Genomic DNA, 23,860 nt, shown 5'->3' on the forward strand with positions numbered 1-23,860 from the left:
GACATATTTGATTTAAAGAAAAACTAGTGTAGAATTACTTTCTAACCATCTTGGATTTCACACTCTTGATTTTCATAGATGAGCTTATTTCTCTAGGAGTTTAGATCTCTGTGACACTTTCTGGGCATATCCTGTCCTAGCATGTCCTGTCCCAGCAGAAATCTCCCTTACCCTCTTTTCCAGTCCCCCTTTGTGTGTTTTCTTTCTCCATCTCTTCAAGGGTAGGGACTTTCTTGCTTACTTGTATTAGTATTATCAAAACTTAGTGCATTGATATGTGATAAATAACAAATTCTCTATCTATCCATCTATCTATCTATCTATCTATCTATCTATCTATCTATCTATCTATCTATCTATCTATCTATCTATCTCCATTGTCAGTTTGTCTACCTGTCTGTCAGTCCATTCATCTGTCTGTCTAACAAATAATGCTGACTAAAAATGGAATGAAGGTGGTCAGTTCCCTTTCATTGTTGTTATTGTTGTTGTTCAGTCATGTTCAATTCTTCAGGACCTCATTGGAGTTGTCTTGGCAAAGATACTTGAGTGGTTTGCCATTTCCTTCTCTAGGTCATTTTACAGATGAGGAAACTGAGGCAAACAGAGTTAAGTGACTTGCCCAGGGTAAAACAGCTAATAAGAGTCAGAAGTCACATTTGAACTCCAGGCCTGGAGCTGTAACCACCAAGTCACCAAGCTGCCCATTCATTAGATTTTATTTGTCAGGGATATTGTCGAGGAAATTACTGTCTGGGTGTGTGTTGGACTTGGTGGCCTTTGGATATACGTCCAACTCTAAGAATATGATTGATAGAATCCTTGAATGTTAGGATCATCATTGAATCAATTAGTCTAACATCTTCATTTAAAAGATGAAATTGAGACATATAAAGGAAATGTGACTACAGCAGGTCACATACTAAGAATTAGGAACCACTTGGTCATTGCAAACTTGGTCATTTGTTTAGTCAATCTTCCTCCTTTTAGTCTAAAGATTCTCTGGGAATTTTTTTGAATGCTGAGGGAGAGAAAGGAAAAGAGCAAGGATAGGGGAAGTTGTGGGAAAAACTGGGGAAAAGAAATGGAAAAAAATCTGTCATCTGGGGGAAGGAAACAATCAGTCTCAAAGAAAATTGAACCTAGTGCCTTTTCAGTGGCCACTGATCCTAATTCCATAGTTTAGGGTCTGAATGATTTTTCGTAATACCCCTCCTCTTTCTAGTAAGGGCAGTGGATAAATTAGGCCTCTCTCCTTATATAGTGTAATCTGTCCCTGGACTATGAGTGTAAGTCCCTGAGATCCTCCAAAAGCAAAGGAGAGAAAAGATGCCATAGACTCACAGAAAGGGACCATAGAGATTATCCAGTTTAATCTTCTCATTGTATAAAAACTGATATCCTGGAGGGGAAGTGACTTTCTCTGGGTTATATTGTGGGAGATATCTCCTCAGAGAGAGGAAAGAAAATGAGAGCATGGCAACAGGGAAAGAGAAGGGGGAGGGGGAGGGAGATGAGAAGGGAATGAAGAGGGAGATAGTGAGAAGTGAAACCAGAAAGAGGTGAAAGAAAAAGAAAGAAGAGAGGGGTGAGAGGGGGAGAGAGGGAGAGAGAGAGAGAGAGAGAGAGAAAGGGGAAGAAATGATATTCTATTATTTCAAATATCTTGGCACCCCACAGATATGAGATTATAATGATAACTTGTCTTTTAGTAACACTTTGGAAAACAAATTCTGTATAACTATCCTGTAAAGTAGTTCATAGAAATGTTATTTATCCTCATTTTACAGGAAAATAGGATACCTGGTGAGCATGAGTGACTTGTCCATGGTTCTACAGCTAATAAGTGTTGGAATTAGGACCTGAATCTAGGTCTAGACTCCAAGTCCAATACTTGTTCTATTATGCAATTAGTTATGCTCTGCTCTGCTAACTATGTGATATTATATGATAACTATATGATGTCAGATCACATTATATTGTATCATGGCAGCCATAATTATTTTTACTAATGACATCCTCTTATTCCTCTCATTTCCCATCTCTATTCCCTATCACCCTGTGTTCTAATTTTCCCATTTCCCTTCATATTCCCATTGTCTATATTAGAGACATGGAGTTGCTCTCTAAGGAAAACTTTCTTGTCAGCAGTACTGTAAAGAATGAGGGAGGGGGCAGCTAGGTGGTGCAGTGGATAAAGCACTGGCCCTGGAGTCAGGAGTACCTGGGTTCAAATCCGGTCTCAGGCACTTAATAATTACCTAGTCATGTGGCTTTGGGCAAGTCACTTAACCCCATTTGCCTTGCAAAAACTAAAAAAAAAAAAAAAAAAAAAAAAAAAAGAATGAGGGAGACATGCAAAGGTGAAGCTCATTAGGGGTTGGAAAAGAGGAAAAAACCAAGGAGAAGAAGTTTGGATAGTGTTAGGTGACAGAGGAGAGCTAGTCAGGGAAAATTGTATCTCTAATCCCACAAAAGGCACTCCTGGATCACTCCTTCTTCCTTCTCCTTTCAAAAATATCTCCCTTTTATCAGGGAATAGGAGATATAACATGGTGTGAATATAAGGGAGTGAAACAAGGGAGATGACAAATGGAGATATCTTGGATAGCTTGGATCTGAAAAATGGGCATGTCAGGTGAAATCACACTAAGGTCAAAGAGGTCTGAAAAGAAATTGATGGAAGTCAGTCCCCAATTGATAAATGGTCAAAGGATATAAATAGGCAGTTTTCAGACAAAGAAATCAAAGCTATCTATAGTCATATGAAAAATGCTCCAAATCACTATCAATTAGAAAAATGCAAATTTAAAAAACTCTGAGCAAGTTTTTCACATCTATAAGATTGACTAATATGGAAAAAAATGAAAATATTGAATGTTGGAGGAGATGTGAGAAAATTGGGACATTAATGTGAAATTGTTAATGAACCAAACATTCTGGAAAGCAATTTGGAACTATGCCCAAAGATCTATAAATCTGTGCATACCCTTTGATCTAGCAATATCACTGCTATCTATATCCCAAAGACTTCCAAAAAAAGGGGGAAAGGGATCTATTTGTGGGAAAAAATTATAGAAGCTCTTTGTGTGGTGGCTTAGAATTAGAAATTGAAGGGATTTGATTGATTTTTTTTGAAGGATTCCCAATCAGTTGGGAAATGACTAGATAAATTGTGGTATTTCAGTGAAATGGAATATTATTGTGCTATAATAAATGACAAGCAGGATTATTTCAGAGAAACTTATTAAGGCTTACATGGACTGATGCATAGTGATGTGAACAGAACCAGGAGGACAATGCATACAGTAATAATATTGTTTATGAAGAACTCTAAATGATTTAGCTATCCTCAGTAATGCAATGCTCCAAGACAATTCCAAAAGACTAATGTTGAAGCATAATATCCACCTCCAGAGAAAGAACTGGTATTGTTTGAATACAGATTGAAGCATGGTCTTCACTTTCATTTTTTTCTTTTTTTGTCTTCAAATTATTGATATAAAAATATTTTACATAATTATAATCTATATTTAATTGTTTACCTGCGGGGGGGGGGGGAAGAGGAATAGAATTTGGAACTCAAAACTTTAAATAAAAATGTAAAAAGAAAAGAGAAGAAACCAATTAGAATGAGAGAGACACTGAGGGTGGGTGGAGAGGAAAAGAGGGAGAAAGAGAGAGGAAAGAAAATGAGAGCAAGGAGACAGGGAAAGAGAAGGGGGTAGGATGAGGGAGATGAGAAGGGAATAAAAAGGGAGATAGTGAGAGCTGGAACCAGAAAGAGGTGAAAGAAAAAGGAAGAAGAGAGGAGGGAGGTTGGGAAGAGGAAGAAAGAAAAAAAGAGTTAGAAAGACGTGGAAAAAGAGAAAGGGAGAGATAGAAGAGAATGAAAATGAAAAGGAAGTAGTGACAGAGATAGACAAGGAAGAATCATAAAGAAGAGAAAGATGTAGAAAAAGGAGAAAGAAGAAGCGTGAGAAAGAGGGGACAAACAGAGAGAGGTGAGAAGGAGAAGAGGGATGGGGGAGAAAGAGAATGAGAAGGAAAGTAGTGGAAGAGATAGACAAAATAGAAAAAAGAGGCAGGGGGAGAGAATTTAAAATATAGAAAAGCATAAGAGAGGAGATAACAGAGAAGAGAGAAAATAGGCAGGATAAGGTGAGGGGATAGAAACAAAATCTTGAAGAGCCTGAAAAGAATTCAGCCCTCAATGTCCCATTGATTTTGGGGAAACTGCAGTTCTCTCCAAGTTTCTAGCTTGTTGACCAGATAACTGAACCCCAAGCCAGCACCCAAGAGCACACAAGCTTCCAGCTGTTTGCCAAGCCCCAAGTTTTTGCCTATTCCCAGTTGAGTTCTAAACTGTAAAAGGTGAGATAACTCAGAGAGTTTTATGGAGGAAGAGCCCCAAGAAAACCTACTAACTTAGAATCTCATTATCTTGTAGCTAGAAGACAATTCTGAGGTAAACTAGTCTATTTGTATGTAAGGGTCATCTCTGTAATAGTGCTGGGAAGTGATAATCCAGATTTTAATTCCACTGGTCATGAACCTCTTTGGCAAACTGTTGAAACTTCTGAACTCTTTCAAAAGACTGTTTTTAAATAAAATACATAGGATTACAAAGGAAACCAATTCTATTGAAAGACAATCAATTAAAAAAAAGTTCAGGTTTAAGAATCTCTGCTCTAATTGAAGACATCTGGTGAAAAAAAAAAAGGTGGATTTAAAACTTCACAAAACAATGTGACCAAAACATTCAATTTGATTTATGCCCCATATTTTCCCTCCACTGCCCCATAATGGACTTGACTTGGGGAGGGACTAGCTGCAAGCTATATGGATAGGGCTCTGGTACTAGGTACAGATTCATCTTGGCTCTGCTTGATCTGTGACCTTAGACAAGTCATTCCCCTCCTCTGGGCTTCCATCTCCCCATCTGTAAAATGAGAGAGTTGTACTACAGTAAGGGTTCTTAACCTTTTGGGTGTCAGATATACCCTTTCCTTTGGCAGTCTAGTGAAACCTATGGACTCCTCAGGATAATATTTTTCTTTTTTTTTTCTTTTTGGTTTTTGAAAGGCAGTGGGGTCAAGTGACTTGCCCAGCTAGGTTATTATTAAGTGTCTGAGGCTGGATTTGAACTCAGGTCCTCCTGACTCCAGGGTCAGTGGTCTATCCACTGTATCCCTAGCTGCCCTCAGAATAATATTTTTCAATGCCTAAAGTTAAGAATGAAAGATTACCAAGGAAACTAATGACATAAATATATATACATATGTAAATTAAATATGATATTTAAATATTTCCTTATAGTTTAAAACTACATTGAAATGGGACAAAACTCTGGATGACATGATCACTAAGATGTCTTCTAGCTCTAATGCCACATAATAATAACGATACTACTAATAATGCTATGATCATAGACCAAACTTTGGGGTAGAATTGACTGTGATCTTGGGATTAGGGAAAGAACTGAGGTTAAGATCAAGGTGAAATACCTTAACCCTTATGTTCCATATTCTGAAGTCCCATCTCATCTCTTGGACATATATCTGGAATGAGATGATAGGGGTAAAAAGCATTGAACCTTTTGAATTTAAGACCCCTTCTCAACAATACCCAACTCTGGCAGTTTCTGAGTTTGGAATTGTAGTTAAGCTTTATGGTGATTTTAGTGTAATTATGGTTAAATTTACAGAAGACTTGAAGGAAACACTGATTGAGAAGATGAGGACTATGACAGATGAAATCAGAGTGGAGTTGGGGGCAGGGCAGGACAGAGGGAAATGAGAGAAAAACTGGAGGGCTCCTGGAGAGACAAAATTTCTCTGGGGGGGGCAGCTTTATTAGGGAAAGAATGGGAGAAAAGAAACTTGATCTAATTTTAGTTCTTTCAACCTTTTCTTTTCTTTGCTAGGTAGAGTTAGGGGCTGAGGGAGGGATGGAGCCTTTGGAGTTATTTAATCCTCCCTATCTCCTGCATCAACATTCAGTCCCTGACAGTCTCTGGCCTCTGGCCACACCAGCTGTTACCAGAATTCCTTTGTCCAGAAGTGGAATGAGGGTGGCAAAGAGAAGCTGATCCCTCCATGTCTATAGCTTAATCCAAAGAAAATCAACTAAAGTTTTGCAAAAGAAGAAGGCATCACCCAGGGAGACGAGAGATATACCAGGACCCAGTCCTTTGGTTCTAACAGAAACTAACTGACCAGAATTTAGCCTCAGGGTGCCTTCTCTTTCAGGGTCAAGGGGAATGGGGAGTGGGTTCTCAGAGGAGGCAACAACTAGAAGTCATTTTACAGTAGTGGAAAGAAACCTAAATTTTGAGTCTGGAAACTTGGGATCAAATCTTAGCTTTGCTATTTACTACCCATAGACTCTTGAAAAATTTACTTTACCTTCTCTGAGAGTAAGTTTCCTCCTTAGTAAAATGGAGAGTTTGAGGAAAGTAGGGGGTATAGTGCCAGAGTACTGGAGTCAGGATCACCTGTGTTCAGATCCTACCTCAGATACTTATTATATGTGTAACCATGTCTAACCTTGTTGTGTCTCAATTTCTTCATCTGTAAAATGGGAAAAATAATTAATGGCATCTAATTAATAGGGTTGTTATAAAGATCAAGTGAGATTTTATATATATATATATGTGCATATATATATATACATATATATATATATATATATATATATATAAAATCTTAGCATACCTTACAGCACTCTGTAAACTTTAACTTTTATTATTAATCTTTAAGCACTAACATTCTATTTTAAATGATCCTCAATGTTTAGTAATTAACTGCACTATTCCTTGCATCATGCAGGGCCTGGTATGAAGAAGCACACTTAGGATATATTTGCCTTCAAGCAGCTTACAATTGAACTGAGGAATCAACACTTCAAAAACTCACACACAAAACAATTAGATGATGGATAACGATTAGCAATTCTTAATTGCTCGAATAACCCACATTTATTTACCATTTTAAAATTTATAAAGCACTTTATAAGTATATCTAAACAACCCTTCTGAGGTAGGAGTTATTATCTCCATTTTTATAGATGAGAAAACTGAGAGAGATGTTAAGAGACTTACCTGTGTGTGAGTTGTGTATCTCCATTGTCATAGATGAGGAAATTGAGGCAAAGGTTAATAAACTTACCTAGGATTTATAGAGCAGATAAGCATCTGAAACTGGTCTTGCATTCAGGGCTTTTAGAGTCCAGGCCAATATTCTATCTGCTATACCATCTAGTACTGCTCTGTAGATAACATCTGTTATCTAGTAATACATGCCTGGATGTATAATTAAAGGTTGAATTGTTCATCAGTCTCTAAGTATTATAATCTTAGATAAGAGGGAGGACTTAGTAGAGAGTTTGGGTGCTCGGGGAAGTCTTCATGGAAGAGGTAGAAGTAGAATCAATCAATCAATCAGCACTGATTATAATAATAATAGATAACATTTCTATAATGCTCAGTAGGTGCTCAGTACTAAACTGAGCACTTAACAATTAGTTTTTCATTTGATCCTGGCAACAATCCAGGGAGGTGTGTGCTATAATTATCCTCCATTTTACAGATGATGAGAAGATCCCAGGCAGATTTGGTGGGGTTGAGGAGCAAGAGAGAAGGGTCCAACATAAGTAAGAGAAGAAATGGGCACAGCATATAGAGGTCAATAGGGAGTTGGTCTGATTAAACTGTACTGGGGAGACGTGGGGAGACAAGATTTGAGGATCAAGTTAGTTCATTGCTTTGAATGCCAAGCTGAAGCGTCTGGACATGGTGGGACAGGCAATGAAGAGTCATGGAAGATTTTTGACTAGGGGACTAACTTTCAGGCAGGATTTTAGGAAGATCGGTGTGGAGGTGTTAATCCAGGGGTATTGGAGAAGGAAGCAATTGAAGGCAAACTTCTTTTAGGGATTTCTGTAGGGTCAAATTTCCATTGTTCTCCAAGGGTGATTTCAGGGTGATCTGTAAACTTAGACAGGGGAAACAAATCACATCTTTATTTTCATTAACTGAAATTTAACATTCCTTCAATTATTTAAAAACATTTTTTCTGATAAGGGGTCAATAGACTTGACCAGTCTATCAAAGGGGTCTATGACCCACCCCCAAGTTAAGAAATCTTATTGTAGAATCTTACTAATGTAGTATGAACAAGATCACCAGAGTTAGCGCTGAATGGAACCTAGACATCTTCTAGTGTTACTCCCTCATTTAGGAGGAAACTGAAGCCCTGAGAAGTTAAGTGATTTGCCCACGATTGCCTAGAGATATATTTGAACCTAAATTCTCTAGTTCAAATATGGATCTCTTTCTACCCTATCAAAGTGTCAATTCAAAGACTCCTAACTAAACCAAAGTAGAAATCCTAGAGCAAGATAAGAACAAATGGATCCATGTAGGTATGTGTCCCTGTCCTCCACTGCTGCTCATCTTCCATGGTTATGAGCTTGGTGGAGATGCCCAACCCTTCTCTTTGGACAATACAAGCCCTAACTTTCTTGGATTAGGCAAGCAGAAGAGTCCCTTTATCCTTCAGGCACTCCCCACTCCCCTCTGTGCTATGTTCCCCACCACCCTCCACCTTCTGTACAATCTTCAGACAATTGGACCTTTTATGCAGCCTTAATGTTAATGATTAACTTCTCTTTCACTTGGAAAAAGTGACCCAAAAGGAAATCTTGGAGCTAGGATTAAGTCAGCTTTTTGGTCCTTCATTGGGTTGGGAAGCTTGTGAGAGGAGACTGGGTTACAGGTGTGTGGACATGGGGAAAAGAAGGGCTTTTTTCTGCTCCCTATTTCCCAAAGTAGGCAAATGCTGCCACTCCCCAACCTGGCCATTCTCCTGTTGCCCTAACTCCAAAACTCAGAAGCCACAGCTACCTGTGATTGATGCCAAGAACATAGCCATAGCACTAAAAGGAGTGAGTTCTCCTGCTTCTTGGAAAAATCCTTCTCTTCCTGGCAAGAAGCCCAGCAGGACTGGCAGTAGTGCATTACTGTGGCAGAGGTGGGGGAGGGGGAAAGATATGGCCCAGATTGGAAGACAAGGGGGAAAAATGTGGAAAATGGGTGATTAATTTGAGTGACAAGGACTTCTAGAGGCTCCCCCACCTTTGTAGTTAATGGGGCACTGACTCACGGTAGGGGGGAAGGGTGTGGGCCCAGGAGGCAGGGAACAGAGGGACAAGAAGAGATAGACTATAGGTGCAGCCTGTCCTGAGAGTCAAGGTAAATAACTTCATCCCACAGCACACACTTGTGTTTGCACAGAAGGACCTGAACTCATTCCAGATCTTCCTTCTATCTTCCCCCCACACCAGTCACACCCCACCCCATTCTGACCTTTCAGACCTTGTCACTTAAAGAAACCCAAGAAAGGGAGAGAGACAGCCAAGGGAAACTTCCCCCCACTCCCCTCTCTCTCTTTCTCTCTGCCATTACTAGAAAGCTAGGTTCAACTTCTAAGCTATATTTTTATTCTTCTGACTCTGTCCATGGGACTGAAGACCTAGGTAGGGTCCTTCTTGTGCCAGAGGAGGAGTAGTTGGAGTTTGAGGTTTAAGGAAAGCTTCTCTTGTCTCTACATGTCTCTGTTACTAACTTCAATGCTTGAATGTTGATAGTAAGGAATCCACAGAATCATAGAATGGTAGCATGTTGAAGAGACTCTTAGCAATCATGGGGCCCAATTCCCCTTGCTTTCCTGATTCTTTCTTTTGAGTTAAGCATTGCCCTCTTTTTGTGTTCTCTTTCAACACTGGGTGGAGGAATGAGAGACTGAGTTCTTAATATTTTAGTGTGAATAAATGATCAAAATATCATGGATTTAGAATGGTAATGAACCTTACAAGTCATCAAGTCCAGCCCTACCTTACATTTTACAGTTGAAGAAATTGGCATTCTGAGAAATTAAATTATTTGCCCAACTTGAGTAGGAGTCAGACCAGAGCTCCACTGTTCTACCTATATATACCATGATGATTATTCCCTAAGTAACTATCCTAAGAAGATGAAGACTTTTAGTCTGGTATAAGATTTTTAAAAGAGCAGGTTTCTAGGAAGACCAAGAAAAAACTTATTTTACATAATATGATAGGAACTATAGGTGTCACAGTGGACAGTGTTAGACTTGAAGTCAGGAAGACTCAAGTTCAAATCCTTCTTCAGATACTAACTAATCTTGTTAAATCACTTAACAGCTATATCTATAAAATGGAGATAATAGCATTTGCCTTAGAGCATTGTTGTAAGGATTAAAAGTAATTAATATGTGCAAATAACTTTGCAAATCTTAAATTATTGTCATCAGATGAAGTTTTGAGAAGTTTGAGAAGGAACAATGAGGAATCTAACTGTGTTGGATTATTATTTTATTTCTGGAGTTCTCATACTGATTTTGAGTCAAAAAATCAATCCTTCAAGTATTTATTAAGCTCCTACTATTGTACCCACATTTTGTAAAGTCACAAAGAGGAAAAAGAAACAGTCCCTACCATCAAGGAGTCTACATCAAGGATTTTAATCTCATTTCTACCACTATGGGTGGAATCTTGGACACATCCCCTAATCTCCCTGACCTCAGTTTCCTCTGCTATAAAAATAAAAGTATTAGACTAAACTCTAAAACTTCAGGTGATTAATTTCTAAGGTCCCACCAGGGTCTAAATCCTATGATCTTCCTATGCCTCTGAAATCCCACCATAAATATGTCTATCATAAGAAAAAAAATGGATTCCAGCTTATCAAGTCCACCAGCATTCAGTAGTTGTCCAGACTCCCACAAGTCTTTCCTTTGACAAAGCATTCACAATTTTAAAAAAATATTTTATGAAAGCTTGTTAGTGATTACATGTATAACCTATGTTCCATCTTTGGGATAGGGGAGCTAATAAGAGAGGAAGAAAATTCAGAACTCAAAACTTTTTAAAAAGTATTAAAATTGTATTTACTCATAATCAGGAAAATAAATTTTTATTTTTTCATATATGTAAATACCTATACATATATAATACTTATATACAGGTAACAATACAACCAACTAAATTGTCCCTGAGGACCAGGTTATGTCACACAGGAAGCATTGAAGTTAGACTTCTGAAGGCACTTCCTCCTTTGTGTATATTTGTGGGGAGAGAGGGGGTGGGGTACAGTAGGATTGTTGTTCATCCTTTGTCCTAGGAGAGGACCAAAGATGTCATTAGGGTGATGTCTTGACTTGCAAGTGAATTGGTTGTGAGACAAAACTCTCCTCCAGAATCATTGGAGTCCAGTAGCAAATCCTAAAGCAGGATGACTGACAATGGGCCTGGGTACAGTGGGAGACTTTGACTTTTTTAAGATAAGGTCTTTCTCAGATTTCAGCTTGCCTGAGGCAACATGTATTCAGTATTCAATCCTTACTCTACTATCCTCCACAGACACCTAGGTCAACCTGAGTGGAGCTTTGGGCAGGTAATACTAATACTAATAACAATAATATTTGTCCTTCCTTCTTGAAGAAGACCACTGACATCAGGGAGGTGATGCCATGACAACATGAATTAGATTTGAGTGAGAAAACTGTGCTTAGTCACCAGCCTCACTTTTCTCCTCCAGAGACATCTGGAACCAGTGGCCAGATATGAATCAGGATGACTGGAGATGACCCTAAATATGAGGCAGTCAGGGTTAAATGACTTGCCCAAGTTCACACAGCTAGTAGGTATCTGAGGTTGGATTTGAACTAAGGTCCTCCTGTTTTCAGAGCCTGCACTGTACCCACTATCCCATCTTGCTGCCCTAACTGAGGAAGTTAGACAATGCAGTGGATAGAAAACTGAACCTTGACTCAGGAATACCTGAGTTCCGATCCTATTTAGATACTTATTAACTGTGGGTAAGAACTGAAGTAAAAGGTGGCCTACTTTATCTTCACAAAAGGGATGGGGAGGGAAAGACCCTTAGAGTTTCTAGTCAGAACAGAAACAATTGCTATTTAAACTTGAAGCTAGGATAGATTATTCAGACAAGAATTAGAGAACTTTTTTTTTCTGAAGAAATAGGTCAGGGGACTAAGGCATAGATAGGCCCCCTTACCCCAAGGGGCCTGCCTAGCCTAGAGGCAGGATGGATGGTAATATTTCTGGATGGTGCTTTCTGATGAAGTCAGTAGCACAGAGAAGCTAGGAGACTATAGGACCATGGATTTGAAACTGGAAGGGACCTTAGAGGTGATCTAGTTCAACTCCTTCATTTTACAGATGACAGAGAGTGACTTATCCAAGGTCACCCAGCTAGTAAGGGGTAGAATTGGAATTCAAATTCACATCTTCTAGCTCTTAATTGATGGGAAATCGGGTCATGGAGGAAACATGGTGTCTGTAAAGGCTAAGAGTGAGGATCTAATCATAGGGCATCAGGGGAGCTGACGTTGCCACTCACCTAGAAAATGTACTTAATTTTTCTGAACCTCAGCTCTCAAATGGGAATAATTATGCCCACCTCTGTAAACTGCTTTAAGTAATTATATTAAGCAATATAATTGATTAATTTAAGTAATATATAAATTTCAACTCTCATTATTTTTGTTATTGTTTATTATATATTATATCATATTAAAATTATTATTAATATTGTTATTGTTAAAATGTACCCCCCCCAGCCAGAGACTCCTGAGATCAGCACCTTGAACCACAACTTCCCCTTCTCTAATCATCATCATCTGATGAAGGGGAAGTTCTTTCTCCTCTGCTCCTTGACCTAAGAACCCCAACTTCACCATTGGGAGACTCTGGCCAGAATACTTTGCCTCCTTTCACCCCATCTGTCCCTAGCCTTGGTGCATTTTCCTTTTCCAATGTATTGTCTGTCTTCCACAGCATCTGAGCTCCCTCCCCTGCCTGCCCTGAGCCAGACAGAGTACCTGCCCAGTCCGTTATCCCCCTAACAGGCTTAGCATCCCCTGCTAAGGAGCGGGACCTTGGGGATGAAGCTGAAATCCTTACTCTATACTATCCTCCACAGACACCTCGGTCAACCTGAGTGGAGCTATGGGCAGCGCCAGCCCTGGACTGAGTACCCCTTCACCCACCCGCCTCCTCTTACCAGAAACAGGGCTACGGAACAGCATGGAAAAGAGATCAGGGACTGAGAGGAGAGTTTGGAGCCCCAGCCCCCCTGCCACACCTGAGCAGGGCTTGTCAGCCTTCTACCTTTCCTACTTTGATATGCTGTACCCTGAAGAGGGAACCTGGGGAGGGAAGGGCCCCATCGATGAATGCCCGGAGGAGGCCCCCAAGGAGCCAGAGCAGTGCCCCATCATTGACAGTCAGGCCCAGGGGGCCAGTCTAGACTACTCCCCAGGCAACCTGACCCTGGAGGAGCACTCGCTGGAGCAAGTCCAGTCCATGGTGGTCGGAGAGGTGCTGAAAGACATTGAGACTGCCTGCAAGCTTCTCAACATCACTGCAGGTCAGAGGCTGGTGAGGGGGCCCTGGGAAGGCTGGGGTGAAGTTGCCTTGGGGAGGCTGGGATGAAGAGATCTTGAGGAGGTGGGGGTGAAGGGGTCTTGGGGAGGCTGGGATGAAGGGACCCTGGGGAGGGGAGGGTGGGGGGTCCCTGGGGAGAATGGGGTGGGGGGCCTTGGGGAGGCTGGGAGCTGAATTTTTAGTGGGAGGGAGGGAACTATCAGTCTCTTGAAACCAGAATAGGCCTTAGAAGTTTGGAAATATGGAGGAGTAAGTCACCAAGTTTTGCCTGTGCCTACCTCCCCCCCCCCCCCCCCCCCCCCCCGCAACCCCATACACATACCCTTTGAGGGGTATTCTCTGTTAAGTGGTGTGTTTAAAAAAATAATCTAAGTCTCATATGTACTCCGTCCATTAAGTTTCCTTTATATTCAGTCAAAGTCAGAGGTAAAAGGTACCTTAGAGCATAGAATGCAGAATATCTGACATTAGAACATGGAATCTGGGGAAGGGTCATCAGAACATAGAAGGTCAGAACATAGATTATCAGAACTAGAAGGGACCTTAGAACATGCAATGTTAAAACAAGAAACATAGAATGTCAGACCTAGAAAGTTCCTTAAAATATAGAATGTTAGGATAAAGAACATAGATGTTAGAACTGGAAGGTCCCTTAAAATACTGAACATTAAGACAAAGAATGTGGAATGTCAGACCTGCAAGGGACTTTTAGGGATTGTTTGGTCAAACCCTCTTCCTTATTTTTGAGAAAGGAACTGAGCTCCTGAAAGGGAGATAGCTGATGATCACTCTCCCCCAGGTCACCCCTCTTGGAACATCTCCCATTTCAGTCTACTCCTGGTGCATGTTTGACAGCATTGAGGACTTGAAGAAATGGCCCCAGCCACACTGAGCCCATCCCTTCAGTGGAGCCCCAGCCCCAATCCTCTCTAGGCTTCTTTTCTGCTCCTTCCTAAGGCGGCCTCACCCCAGAGTTGCAAGACCCAGAGACTTTAGACTGGGCGAGTTAGTTCCGGAAGCTGCGTTGGTCTCTATGGTTAGATTAAGGAGATCTCAGGATAAGATTCCTGAGCTTTGTATCTTGGCCATTCTGCACTCTCTAAGCTGTGTGGCTTGGTTGAAAGAAACCTGGTCCTGGGGTCAGAAAACCTGACTTCCAGCTCCGGTTCTTATTTACTGAGCCGGGTGATGCTGGGCCTCTTTGTGCTTTCTACCCCTGTAAAATAAGGATAAGAATACCTGCCCTGCCTTGCTTCATGGTGGGGTGAAGGAAGGGTGGACTGAGGTGTGATGCAGTCACAAGATTGGCGTTTGAATTCCAGCTGTTCTGTGTCCATGTGGGATCTTTAGCAACAAACAGCCTCCTGGCTCTGGTTTCCTCTTTTTTTATAAAATGAGGGTTTGGACTGGCAGAACTCTAATTTTCCTCTCAGCTCCAGAGACTATGGAAATGCTTAAGCCTTAATGCAATTATATAAATGTGAAATGTGTCAAGCTGACAGTTGGCATCTCCAGAGGCTTGGGTGTCTGTTTGGTGAAAGGGAATGTCAGAATATGTTTTCCAGGTGTTGATGCAGGCCTGGGTATCCTTTTATGCAATACCCTTGGGTTAGGCACTGGAGAAATGAAGACACACATTTGATAAAATGTGAACCAGATGAGAAGGGACATGAGTTGGATTTGTAAACTCCCCCAAAATATAAGGGTGCAGCCACGCTATGATCTCCCCTTACTTCTGCTTCTATCCCTTGCCTTGCCAGGACAGTTTCTCTTTTAGTGTAGAATGGCACCATGGTTGTATTTTTTTTTGACATTCATCCATTTGCAAGTTTCACATTTTTCTACCACCCTTCATTCCCTCCCCCCCTCTTCATGGCAGCAAATAATCTGGCCTAAGTTGTACATGGACAGATGTATTTAACATATTTACAAATTACTCATGTTGTGAAAATGGAATTAGAACTAAGGGGAAAGAAAACATGGTTGCATTTTTTAAAAGTGCTTCTTTCTTAGCACCTAAGGGATAGGAATAAAAACAAAATTTTTGTAGAATATAGAAACAAAGCCTGAAACTAAATCTAAGAACTTCCTAATTAATCATTAATAATTACATAAGCTCTGGGAGCAATAGCCCTGCCCTTCTTATCCCATTATTATTCCTAACATTCTTATTATTGTTATCGTCAAAAACAATTGTTATCATTCAGTCATTTCAGCCTCATCCCACTGTTTATGATCCCACTTGGGGGTTTCCTGGCAAAGATACTGGAGTGGTTTGTTATTTTCTTCTCCAGTTCATTTTACAGATGAGGAAACTGAGACAAATAGGGTCTTTGTCCTGTCTTTATCTGATTCAATACTTTGAATTATCACCCCCCCCCCCCCACCAACTGCCTAACAGCCTTGGAAGAAATTAAATACCATATAGACTGGGTCCACTGCACATTTATGGCATCTGATCTCAACTGGGCTCTCTCTACTGCATGGTAATCTTTTTATCCTTCCCTGAGAGACTCTTTCATATTGCCTACAATAGCTATTCCAAAGCTCTTAGACCTGCTCAAGCCTCTCATTTCAAAAATATAAATTATCTTGCTTCCTCTACTCATCCCTCCTTCCCATTCTTTGTGTCCAAACTCCTTGCCACTTCCTTGCAGTGAGAGAATAGGAATTCTCTTCTTTGCTCTCGCCTCTGAAGAAGAAAGAGGTGGCCATTCTATTCAAGATCAATTCCTGTTCTTACCCCTTTGACTTCTTCCCCTCCTATCTCTTTTAGCAAGCTGCTACCTTAATTATCTTGGCTTAATTTTTAATTTTCAATTTCTGCCTATCTATTGCCTCCTTCTCTACTGTTCATCAATATTTCCATATCCTCCTCATCTTTAAAAAAACGTTCCCTTGAGCTTATCATCCCCTCAAGTTATTGTCCAATATATTTCCTCCCTTTCCTCTTCCCTCACTTCTATGCCTGTTCTAATATAGCTTCTAACCTCATCATACAATTGAACTACTCTTCAAGGTTATTAATGTTCTCTTAATTGCTTACTAGAATTAAAAATGACTGGTTTCTCTCAGCCCTCGTGTCTCTTGACTTTTCTAAAGCTTCTGACATGGCCTGTAGCTTCTCTTGGGTACTCTCTCCTTTCTAAGTTTCAGTGACAATGCTTTCTCCTAATTCTCTTCTTACCTGGCTTCTGCTTTTCAGAGTCCTTTACTAGATCATCTTCCAGGCCTTGCCATGTTGCCCATCAAAGTTCTGCCTGGCTCCACTTCTCTGTCTTGGTCTCTGTCTCTGTCTCTTTGTATATAGATATAGATGTAGATATAGATATAAATGTAAATATATATATATACATATATATATATATGCACACACACACACCATCTCTCTTGCCAACCTCATAGTTCCTATGGGTTCAATTATCTCTATAGAAATCATTCCCAACTCTATATATTCAGTTCTTGTCACTCTCCTTACTTCAGGCTTGCATCATCAACCACCTCCCTCTTTTCATATCCTCAGGGATTAGCACAGTACCTGGTGCTTCATAAATGTTTATTGATTGACCTGTTGGGTAACTCCAACTGCATGTCTCACAAGCCAGCTCAAAATTTATTCAACATGTCTAAAACAGAACTTATCATCTCCCCTCCCCATCACCCCATCCTTTTTTCTATTTTCACTATTTCTAACCACTCAAACTTATAACTTTAAAGTTATTTTGGTTTCTTCCCTCTCCCTTCCCCTTCCCCCATTTCTAATCAATTGTCAATTCTATCTCAACAACATCTCTTAAATTTGTTCCATTCTCTCTACTCACATAGACAGCTCCCTAATTCAAGCCCTAATAACTTCTTGCCTGAACTAATGCTACAGTCTTCTAATTGGTCTCCTTGCCTCCAGTCTTTTCCTTTCTCTAATCCAGTCTCTCCACAATTGCCAAAATGATAATCCTTTTAAAGCACAGTTCTGATCTTATCACTCTCCTACTTAAAAACATCCTTGGCTGCCCATTGCCTCCAGGATAAAATGCCTATTCCCTTGTCTGACATTTTAAAGATCTGATTCCAACCTATCTTTCCAGACCCATCTCACATTACTCCTCCTCATATACTTTATGGTCCAGTCAAACTGGTTCACCTACTGTTCCCTGTAGATGACATTCCATCTCAGTCTCTGTGCCTTTGTCCAGATTTTCCTGGCATTTGATCTTTCATCATCTCTACCTCTTGGCATCTCTAGTCCCCTTCAAGGCTCAGCTCAAAAGACAGGACATTTCCTGATCCTCCCTAGTTATTAGGACCTCCTCTAAAATTACTTTATAATTTCTTTGTAAATATTTTTCATTGATTTCTCTAGCATTAACTTTCAGTAGAAACATGTTATTTTCTCCAGTAGAATGTAAGCTTCTGGAAAGCAGGCACTGTTTCATTTTTGTCATTAAATTCCCAGAACTCAGTTTCCTGACTGACATAACAAATTTTGTTGATTAAATGAATGATCTCAGGTTTACAGTTGGGGGAGGGAAAGCAAATAAGCATTTTTATGTCATTTTTTTATGACTAGTATGCCATTTTATCCTCATAACAGCTCTATTATTTTATATTTAAGGAAATTGAGGCAAACAAAATTTAAATGATAGTTACATAGCTTGTAGGAGTCTAAGGTTAGATTTGAACTCTCCAGTTCCAGGATTCTATCCATTTAAGTACCAGTTGAACTTTAGAGGTTATTGCATTCATTTTGACCAGTAAGGAAACTGAGGCAAATAGAGGTTAAAAAACTTGCCCAGGGTCACACAGATAATGTACCAAGTAGGTTCATAGGGTTCAACAAAGCTAAATTTGTCAAACCTAAGTTTTCTGACTTCAAATCCCATGTTCTCTTTCCCTCACACCACACTTCTTTCCTAGGAGTTTCACAATTATCTTGGTCCTTGGGTAGGTCAGTCATCTTTTCTTGGGAGAAAGATGTCATCTGGTCAAGCAAAGAGCCCTTTCAGCCTATGACACCTCTCTAACAGTGGTGGTGTTGGAGTGCTTTCTTAGCTCCTCCCTCCAGGTTCCCAGACCAGTCCTGGCAGCCTTCAGTTAGTCCACTTTGATTATGGAGAAGTTCACCTAGGAAAATAGTCACAAGTTTGATAGAGCACATGCTGAACCATGTACAGACCTAGCCGAAGCTGGACAAGGTTTGAAACTTGTTCCCCGTTGATAGTTACTTTCTACTGATAGCTTTGAGCCTTTTCTGTAATGCATATGTCTTGACCTTTCATTTAATAATAGCCCAGGAGCCACAAAAAATAGAATTTTCTGACACTAAAATATGAGGGTGTATATATACACCATCCTGAAATCTTCAAGGAGATAGGGTGGGGAGGTGAACTAAATGCTGTTGGCCCTTTTCCTCCTTCTAGATTCTCTTTCTTTGTCTTATATGACCCTGCTTTCTCTTCATTCTCTTCTTAGCTGTAGGACTACTTCTAGCTCATCAATCAGTTAATAAACATTTATTAAGCATCTACTATAAGAAAGACACTTGGTTAAGTGTCTAGGATATCGAGAAAGACAATTCCTGTTTTCAGGAAACTCATAATCTGATGAGGGGAATAGCATGCAAACAACCAGGTATGAGCAAGCTATATACAGGATAAATGGGAGATAATCAGTAGAGAAAAGGCACTAACATTTTAAAATTTTAATATTTTATTTTTTACCAATTATATGTAAAAACAATTTTTAACTTTTTTTTTAGGTTTTTTCAAGGCAAATGGGGTTAAGTGCCTTGCCCAAGGCCACACAGCTAGGTAATTATTAAGTATCTGAGACCAGGATTTGAACCCAGGTACTCCTGACTCCAAGGCCAGTGCTTTATACACTACACCACCTAGCTGCCCCAATTTTTAACATTTTTTAAAATTTTTGAATCTTAAATTCTCTTCAACACCTAGTTCCCTCTCATTGAGAAGGCAAAGCAATTTGATACAGATTATAATGTGCAGTCATGCAAAACATATTTCCATGTTAGTAATGTTGTGAAAGAAAATACAGACAAAAATCCAAGAAAAATAAAGAAAAAGTATGCTTCCTCCTGCATTCAGGCTCCACCAGTTTTTCTCTGGACATGGATAGTATTTTTTATTATAAATCCTTTGGAATTGTCTTGTATCCTTGTATAGATGAGAATAACAAAATATTTCCCAGTTGTTCATCATATATAATTGCTTTTACTGTTCTCCTGATTCTGCTCATTTCACTTTGCATCAGTTCATGTAAATCTTTCCACCTTTTTCTGAGATCATCCTACTCATCATTTCTAATAGCATAATTGTATTCCATCACAATTATATACAACTTGTTCAGTCATTCCCTAACTGATGGACATCACTTCAGTTTCCAATTCTTTGCCACCCCTAAAAAGAGCTGCTAAAAATATTTATATATATATATATATATATATATATATCTTTTTCCTTTTTAAAAAATTTTTATCTTAGGACACAGATCTAACAGTGTCATTGTTTGATCTAAGAGTATGCATATATTCTTTTTTTATTTTTCTTTATTTTATTTTTTATTCTCATTTTGTATAAATGTTTTTTTTTACATTAATAAAATATTCTTGTTTAAGAGTAAATGAAATACCCCCTCCCCCCATGAATATAGACTTGCTTGAGAGATTTATCGCATATGTTCTTTATAACCTGAAAGGTACTAGCATTAAGGGGAATCTGGAAAAACTTCTTATAAGTATTTTTGTTGGGGCAGCTAGGTGGCACAGTAGATGGAGCACCCGCTCTGGAGTCAGGAGTCCCTGAGTTCAAATCCAGACTCAGACACTTAATAATTACCTAGCTTTGTGGCCTTGGGCAAGCCACTTAATCCCATTTGCCTTGCAAAAAAAAAAACACAACTCCTAGAAGTATTTTTGTTTAGAGAAAAACTTCTTGTAGAAGGTCTTTAGGGCTTGAAGGAAGCCAGGAAGTGAAGATGGAAGAGGGAGAAAATTCTAGAAATGGAGGATAGCCAGTGAAAATACCCAGTCAGGAAATTAATTATCTTTTTCAAGGAACAGCAAGGACACTGGATCAGAGTGTGTGGTGGGGAGTAAAGTATAAGAAGACTAGAAAGGTAGGAGCTAGCCCATTTATGAAAGGCTTTGAATATTAAATAAAGGATGTTTTATTAATATTTTATTTGTTTTCCAATTATATACAATAGTAGTTTTTACCTATCATTTTTGAAAGGTTTTGAATTTTAAAATTTTCTCCCACCCTCCCTCCCCTCCCCCCACCCCCCACAGAAGGCAGTCTGATAATCTTTACATTTTTCCATGCTATACACTGATCTAAATTAAATGTGTTGAGAGAGAAATCATATCCTTGTGCAGAAAATAAAATATTAGAGATGGTAAAATTATATAATATATAAGACACTTAAAATAAAGGTAATAGACTTTGATCTTTGTTTAAACTCCACAGTTCTTTCTCTGGGCACAGATGGTATTCTGTGTCATAGGTACTCTAAAATTGTCCCTGATTATTGCACTGATGGACTAAGTCCATTTAAGGTTCATCATCACCCCCACATTGCTGTTATGGTGTATACTGTTCTTCTGGTTCTTCTCATCTCACTCAGCATCAGTTCATGCAAGTCTTTCCAGGCTTTTCTGAAATCCCATTCTTCTTCATTTTTAATAGAACAATAGTGTTCCATAACATACATATACCACAGTTTGTTCAGCCATTCCCCAATTGATGGACATTCACTCAATTTCCAATTCTTTTCCACCACAAACAGGGCTACTATGAATATTTTTGTACAAGTAATATTTTTATCCCTTTTCATGATCTCTTCAGGCTATAGACCTAGTAGTGGTATTGTTGGATCAAAGATCAAACGGTATGCACATTTTTATTGCCCTTTGGGCATAATTCCAAATTGCTCTCCAGAAAGGTTGGATGAGCTCACAGCTCCACCAACAATGTATTAATGTCTCAGATTTCCCACATCCCTTTCAACATTGAACATTATCCTTTCTGGTCATTTTGGTCAATCTGAGAGGTGTGAGGTAGTACCTCAGAGATGCTTTAATATGCATTTCTCTAATCAATAATGATTTAGAGCAATTTTTCATAAGACTGTGGATAGCTTTGATTTCCTCATCTGTAAATTGCCTTTGCATATCTTTGACCATTTGTCAATTGGTAAACAAAGGATTTTTATATTTAATTCTAGAAATGATAGAGAATCCTGGAGTTTATTGAGAAAGGGGTTAGATATGGTCAAAAAATGAACTTCACAATCAATTTAACAGCTGAGTGTATAGAGTGCTTGGCCTGAAGACTCATCTTCCTAAGTTCAAATCTAGCCTCAGACACTTACTAGCTGTGTAACCCCAGACAAGTCATTTCACTCTATTTGCCTCAGTTTCCTTATCTGCAAAATGAGCTGGACAAGAAAATGCCATGATTGTACATGGATAACCCATATCAGATTACTTGCTGTCTTGGGAAGGGGGGAAAGAAGGGATTTAGGAAGAAAAATTTGGAAATGAAAATCTTACAAAAATGATTATTGAAAACTATCATTATTGAAAATCAATATAACCATTATATTACTGGAATAGCATTATAATGGGGGAAATACTATTAAATGAGGAAATGGCAAACCACTCTGGTGTCTTTGCCTAGAAACCCCAATGGAGTCACAAAAGTCAGTCATAACTGAAATAGGATGTAGATTCAGGCTTCTCTCTGAATCCTTCTGGGCTCCCAGCTTCTGAAAGGTCTCCTTCCTTTTGTTTTCTGATTGTTCTCCTTCTGAACCTCCCCTTTACCTTTCTCACACTCTGCTTTGTATATTACTTACTTGTCTACATGTTGGATCTCCATTTTAGACTGTAAGCTCCCCAAGGACAAAGACTATCTTGTTTTCCATTTTTTTTTTTTTGTATAACCAACACAAGGCAAGGTAAGGCAAAGAAAAAGAAAAGAATGGAATTTATGATTCATTAATATGAGAAATTCCTGGTGAGGAAATTCCCTCCTCAGGGCAGCTCTACAGAGCTGCTCTTCAGAGTCTTGAGCAGGAATTGAGGTTAAGTGACTTGCCCAGGGTCACACAGCTGGTAAGTGTTTGAACTTGGATATTCCTGACTCATTCTTTTGGACCACTTAGCTGTCCCAATTTATTTAGATTCCTTGATCTATAGACCCACCAAAAAAAAAGTGGTACATGAATAGATTTCAGGAGCTCTATAAACTTGGAAGGAAAAAAAATTGCATCTTTATTTTCCCTAACCTCTCTCATTTCATTCAATTATATAAAAACATTATTCTGAAACAGGCTTTACCAGACCAACAAAGGGGTCCATGTTACAAAATAAAGGTTAAGTCTTCCTGTCTTGGGGTCAACTAGGTGGTGTAGTGGATAGAGCACTGGCCCAGGAGTCAAGAAGAACTGAGTTCAAAGTCACTTAATCCCATTGCCTTAAATAAATAAATTTTTTAAAAAAAGTATTATTTTCTTAAGAGAGTTGCCTGGGTCTGCTGAGAAGTGAAGTGATTTCCCCAGGGGCACACAGTTAGAATGTATAAAAGGTGGGATTTGAACTCTGGGCCTCTTTCCACAAAGGCCCTCTCTTCTCTGCCACACTGCCCTTTCCCTGAGATGTAGCAATAGCCAAATAAATGTTTGTTGAAATGAACTGGGCTTATTTATGTATTAGGTACTTAAATGTTCTAATACAAAATAGTGCCACATAAAGATGCAGGTAGGAGTCCCTGAGCCCTGGGCCCACATGCATTTGGGTCCCCTTGTCTCCTGACCCCTTATCTAGAGTTTCCATCTGCTCTAGCAGTGCCCCTAACCACTGAACCTGAGCCCCTCCCTGCCCTGGCACCAGAGCAGTCCACACCTGGGTTCTATAGCCATCTGAACTGGGGCCTCTGCTCCTCCCTTATTTCCTCCATCCTCCAGGGAGGTCGAGGGTGGGGTGAGGTTTCCAAACTGACTCCCCCTATCCCTGGAGGTAAAGAGCTGTGTTCTCCACTCCCTCCTGCTCTCCCCTCCCATTAGTCCCCCACCTCCACCCCAGTCAGGTCGCCCAAATCCTATGTGAGTCCCTGGTCAAATGGGAGGCCCTTGAATTCTTACCCTCCCAGCTCACCACCCCAGGTACTCCCAGGGAGGTGCCTCTGAAACCTGAACAATGGAGACAGAAACAAATTGCTTTGACATGGGCAAGAAAATGGTCTGATTAAGTAGGGGCAGCTGAGGCAGGTCATTGGACCCTGGGCACTGGGCCCTTGGGTCCAGGGTGTTCATTTAGGAGAGCCTCATTGTGTGCCTGCTTTCCCTGCCCCCC

The 23,860-nt window shown here is 39.7% G+C and overlaps 1 protein-coding gene across 11 annotated transcripts in view; it reads left to right on the top strand.

Annotated features, from left to right (window-relative positions):
* Positions 1-23,860, top strand: part of SPDEF (SAM pointed domain containing ETS transcription factor) — a 118,746-nt gene that overhangs the window by 83,877 nt on the left and 11,009 nt on the right. For all 11 annotated transcript variants that reach the window (XM_074236504.1, XM_074236506.1, XM_074236507.1 and 8 more), the window contains one exon: positions 13,028-13,474. In XM_074236504.1, the coding sequence (XP_074092605.1) occupies positions 13,028-13,474 (447 nt within the window). The remainder of the gene's footprint in view (positions 1-13,027; positions 13,475-23,860) is intronic.

Source organism: Macrotis lagotis, chromosome 5, assembly GCF_037893015.1.
Source record: "Macrotis lagotis isolate mMagLag1 chromosome 5, bilby.v1.9.chrom.fasta, whole genome shotgun sequence".
Classification (NCBI taxonomy): Eukaryota; Metazoa; Chordata; class Mammalia; order Peramelemorphia; family Peramelidae; genus Macrotis; species Macrotis lagotis.